This window comes from Gopherus flavomarginatus, chromosome 20 (genome assembly GCF_025201925.1).
Source record: "Gopherus flavomarginatus isolate rGopFla2 chromosome 20, rGopFla2.mat.asm, whole genome shotgun sequence".
Taxonomy (NCBI): domain Eukaryota; kingdom Metazoa; phylum Chordata; order Testudines; family Testudinidae; genus Gopherus; species Gopherus flavomarginatus.
The window spans coordinates 4,160,619-4,164,061 of record NC_066636.1 but is presented as its reverse complement, the minus strand read 5'-3'; the positions used below and the strand labels follow the sequence as shown (position 1 = coordinate 4,164,061).

The following is a 3,443-nucleotide window of genomic DNA, read 5'->3' as shown; positions in this document are numbered from 1 at the left end:
TGCTGATAGGGGCTGCGGGTCGGGAGTGAGGGGCACCGGCAGAGCTCGGGGGTGGGGGGTGCTGATGGGGGCTGCAGGTCGGGAGGGAGGGGCACCGGCAGAGCTGGGGTTGGGGGGGGCTGATGGGGGCTGCGGATCGGGAGTGAGGGGCACCGGCAGAGCTGGGGGTTGGGGGGGGCTGATGGGGGCTGCAGGTCGGGAGTGAGGGGCACCGGCAGAGCTGGGGGGCGGGGAGCCCAGGGCTGGGCACCGCAGGGAGGGTGAAAGCGAAAGGGAAAGCGGCCCGGGGGGGTTTCCCAGCCCGGGACACACGATCCCCGCAGCCTGCGATGGCCTCGGCGCAGTGGCGGGCGCTCGCCGAGCAGTTCCAGGTGATCTGCCCCCCCGGGGGGCCCCCAGGTGAGACCCCAGCCCCTCCCCTTCCCGTCCCCCCGGGGGGCCCTTTGGGGTCTCCCCTGGGGCAGGGCGGCAGCAGCCGAGCTCCCGGGGGGTCGGGGCCTGTCTCACCCTCCCCCTCTCCCTGCAGGTGCGGGGCGCCCCGGGGCGCTGCGAGCCCAGGTGTCCTGTGGGCACTGGGTGAGCGCGGCCGGGCTGCGGCGATGGGTGCGGGCGCTGCTGGACCAGGTAACCCCCCCCCGCGGCTATGGGCAGGTGGGCGCCGGGCGGGGCCTTCGAGGGGATTGGGGGCGGGGGGATGGAGCTTCAGAGCAGATTTGGGGGCCAGTTGAGGGAGTGATGGGAAGGCGGGTTGCTGGGGGGTGTCAGCGGAAGGGGAGAGGGTTTAGGGGGGAGGGGTCAGTTGGGGGGATGGGAAGGGGAGGGGTTGGGGTGCTGGGGGATTGGATGAGGAGTGACAGGGGAAGGGGTGAGGGTTTGGGGGGAGGGGTCAGTTGGGGTGATGGGAAGGGGAGGGGTTGGGGTGCTGGGGGATTGGATGAGGAGTGACAGGGGAAGGGGTGAGGGGTTGGGGGAGGGGTCAGTTGGGGTGATGGGAAGGGGAGGGGTTGGGGTGCTGGGGGATTGGATGAGGAGTGACAGGGGAAGGGGTGAGGGTTTGGGGGGAGGGGTCAGTTGGGGGGATGGGAAGGGGAGGGGTTGGGGTGCTGGGGGATTGGATAGGAAGTGACAGGGGAAGGGGAGAGGGTTTAGGGGGGAGGGGTCAGTTGGGGTGATGGGAAGGGGAGGGGTTGGGGTGCTGGGGGATTGGACGAAGAGTGACAGGAGAAGGGGTGGAGGGTTGAGGGAGGGGTCAGTTGGGGGGATGGGGAAGGGGAGGGGTTGGGGTGCTGGGGGATTGGATGAGGAGTGATAGGAGAAGGGGTGGGGGTTGGAGGAGGGGTCAGTTGAAGCGATGGGGAAGGGGAGGGGTTGGGGGTGCTGGGGGATTGGATGAGGAGTGACAGGAGAAGGGGTGGGGGTTGGGGGAGGGGTCAGTTGGGGTGATGGGAAGGGGAGGGGTTGGGGTGCTGGGGGATTGGATGAGGAGTGATAGGAGAAGGGGTGGGGGTTGGGGGAGGGGTCAGTTGGGTTGATAGCGGAGGGGTTGGGGTGCTGGGGGATTGGATGAGGAGTGACAGGAGAAGGGGTGGAGGGTTGAGGGAGGGTCAGTTGGGGTGATGGGAAGGGGAGGGGTTGGGGTGCTGGGGGATTGGATGAGGAGTGACAGGAGAAGGGGTGGGGGGTTGAGGGAGGGTCAGTTGGGGGGATGGGAAGGGGAGGGGTTGGGGTGCTGGGGGATTGGATGAGGAGTGATAGGAGAAGGGGTGGGGGGTTGGGGAGGGGTCAGTTGGGTTGATAGGGAAGGGGTTGGGGTGCTGGGGGATTGGACGAAGAGTGACAGGAGAAGGGGTGGGGGTTGGGGGAGGGGTCAGTTGGGGTGATGGGAAGGGGAGGGGTTGAGGGTGCTGGGAGATTGGATGAGGAGTGACGGGAAGAGGTGGGGGGTTGGGGGAGGGGTGAGTTGGGGTGCTGGGGAAGGGGAGAGGTTTATGGGCAAGGGTCAGTTGGGGTGCTGGGCAAGGGGAGGGTTTCAGGGGATTTAAGGTGGGTTGGATGCAGAGTGACAGGGGAAGGGGAGGGGAGTTCAGGGCGCTGAAGGGGGAGGGCAGTTGGGGAGGGATGGGGGTGGGGGAGGTGTGTGGGCAGGGGCTTCAGGGGAGAGCTGGTGGCTGATCTGGGTCCCCCCATTCCCATCCAGGGTGTCACCTCATTTCACTGCCCCTGCTGCCCGGACACCCCTTGGCTCTGGCAGGAGCTGTGCAAACTCGGGCTCTTCTCGGATGAGGACCGGGCCACGCTGGAGGCCCAAATCCTGGCGCAGGAGGGGGCCAGGGGCAGCTACCGCCCGGTGAGTCCTGGGGAGGTGAGGGGGACCTGATCCCCCCTGCAGGATCTGGCTCAGGCTGGGATCTGGGCAGGGGGTCTCAGCAGCTAACACGCCCTCATTCTGCCCTGCAGTGCCCGCGCTGCCAGCACCTCGTCCAGCGCCTGGACCCCGGCACCCTGCGCACCCCCTGCCTGCCCTGCTCCCAGCGGGCTGGGGGGCTGTACTGCTTCTGCTGGGGCTGCCTCACAGAATGGAGGGACCCTGCGTCCCATGCTGACTCGCGATGCTCCCTACAGGCTGCGCTGCATGACGCCCCCAAGATCCAGGCCCCGAGATCGGCCATCCACGGCTGCCCCTCGCTGCGGGCCTGTCCCCGTTGCCACGCCCTCCTAAGCCACACCACGCAAGGCTGCCCCATGGTGGCCTGCCCTGAATGCAGGTCTTGGTTCTGCTACCGCTGCCTGGGTCTGTCCGGGGGACACTGGCCTTCCTGCCCCATCGCTGACCCACAGCTGGTCTGCGGGGGTGGGGATGCGGTAACCCCAATGTCCAGGGGCAGCCCTGTAGTGCCCAGTGTCATGGGTTGGATCTTGGGGCTTTGGAGAGGGGGGATCTGAGACAAAGGAGGGGCTTCTTTGACTCCCCTCCCAGGGCTGTGAGGACTCCAGGCATCGGGGTCAGGGGCTTCCTTTCCCTTTGTCAGTGCAGCACCTGGCACAGTGAGGTCCCTGCATGGCTGGGGCATTTAGGTGCCACAACAATGTAATGGAATTGTGTAACATAATTGTGTGTCTGAATGAGTGACTCAAATCGGCAGTGAATGGGTGCGGGGGGGAGAACGAGGGGCCTTAAATCTTTTCTAATATTACTATTAAAGGAAGGAATTTCTAAAGATAAAATCTTTGGTGTGATCATATAATAGTTAAAGTAGCAGTCATTGAAATGTATGACACAGAGAGAGAGATGTGTATATGAGGATGGGTGTGTATGGGGATGGATGGATGGATGGGTGTGCATGGGGTTAGGGGGATGGATGGACAGGTGTGTATTGGGATGGATGGGTGTGTATTGGGATGGATGGATGGACGGATGTGTGTGTACGGGGATGGATGGATGA

General features: G+C 65.0%; 1 protein-coding gene across 1 annotated transcript; it reads left to right on the top strand.

The window, feature by feature from the left end:
* Nucleotides 1–290: 290 nt before the first annotated feature.
* LOC127037979 (E3 ubiquitin-protein ligase RNF217-like) lies at nt 291–3,225 on the top strand. Its single transcript, XM_050930293.1, has 4 exons — nt 291–399; nt 527–624; nt 2,198–2,347; nt 2,458–3,225. The coding sequence occupies exons 1-4, from the start codon at nt 330–332 to the stop codon at nt 2,941–2,943; spliced, it is 804 nt and encodes a 267-aa protein (XP_050786250.1). The 5' UTR covers nt 291–329; the 3' UTR covers nt 2,944–3,225.
* Nucleotides 3,226–3,443: the final 218 nt, after the last annotated feature.

Coding starts and splice junctions, on each gene's coding strand:
- LOC127037979 (XM_050930293.1), top strand. CDS start 330: ATGGCCTCGGCGCAGTGGCGGGCGCTCGCCGAGCAGTTCCAGGTGATC. Junction 400..526: donor CCCCCCCGGGGGGCCCCCAG/GTGAGACCCCAG, acceptor CTCTCCCTGCAG/GTGCGGGGCGCCCCGGGGCG. Junction 625..2,197: donor TGCGGGCGCTGCTGGACCAG/GTAACCCCCCCC, acceptor ATTCCCATCCAG/GGTGTCACCTCATTTCACTG.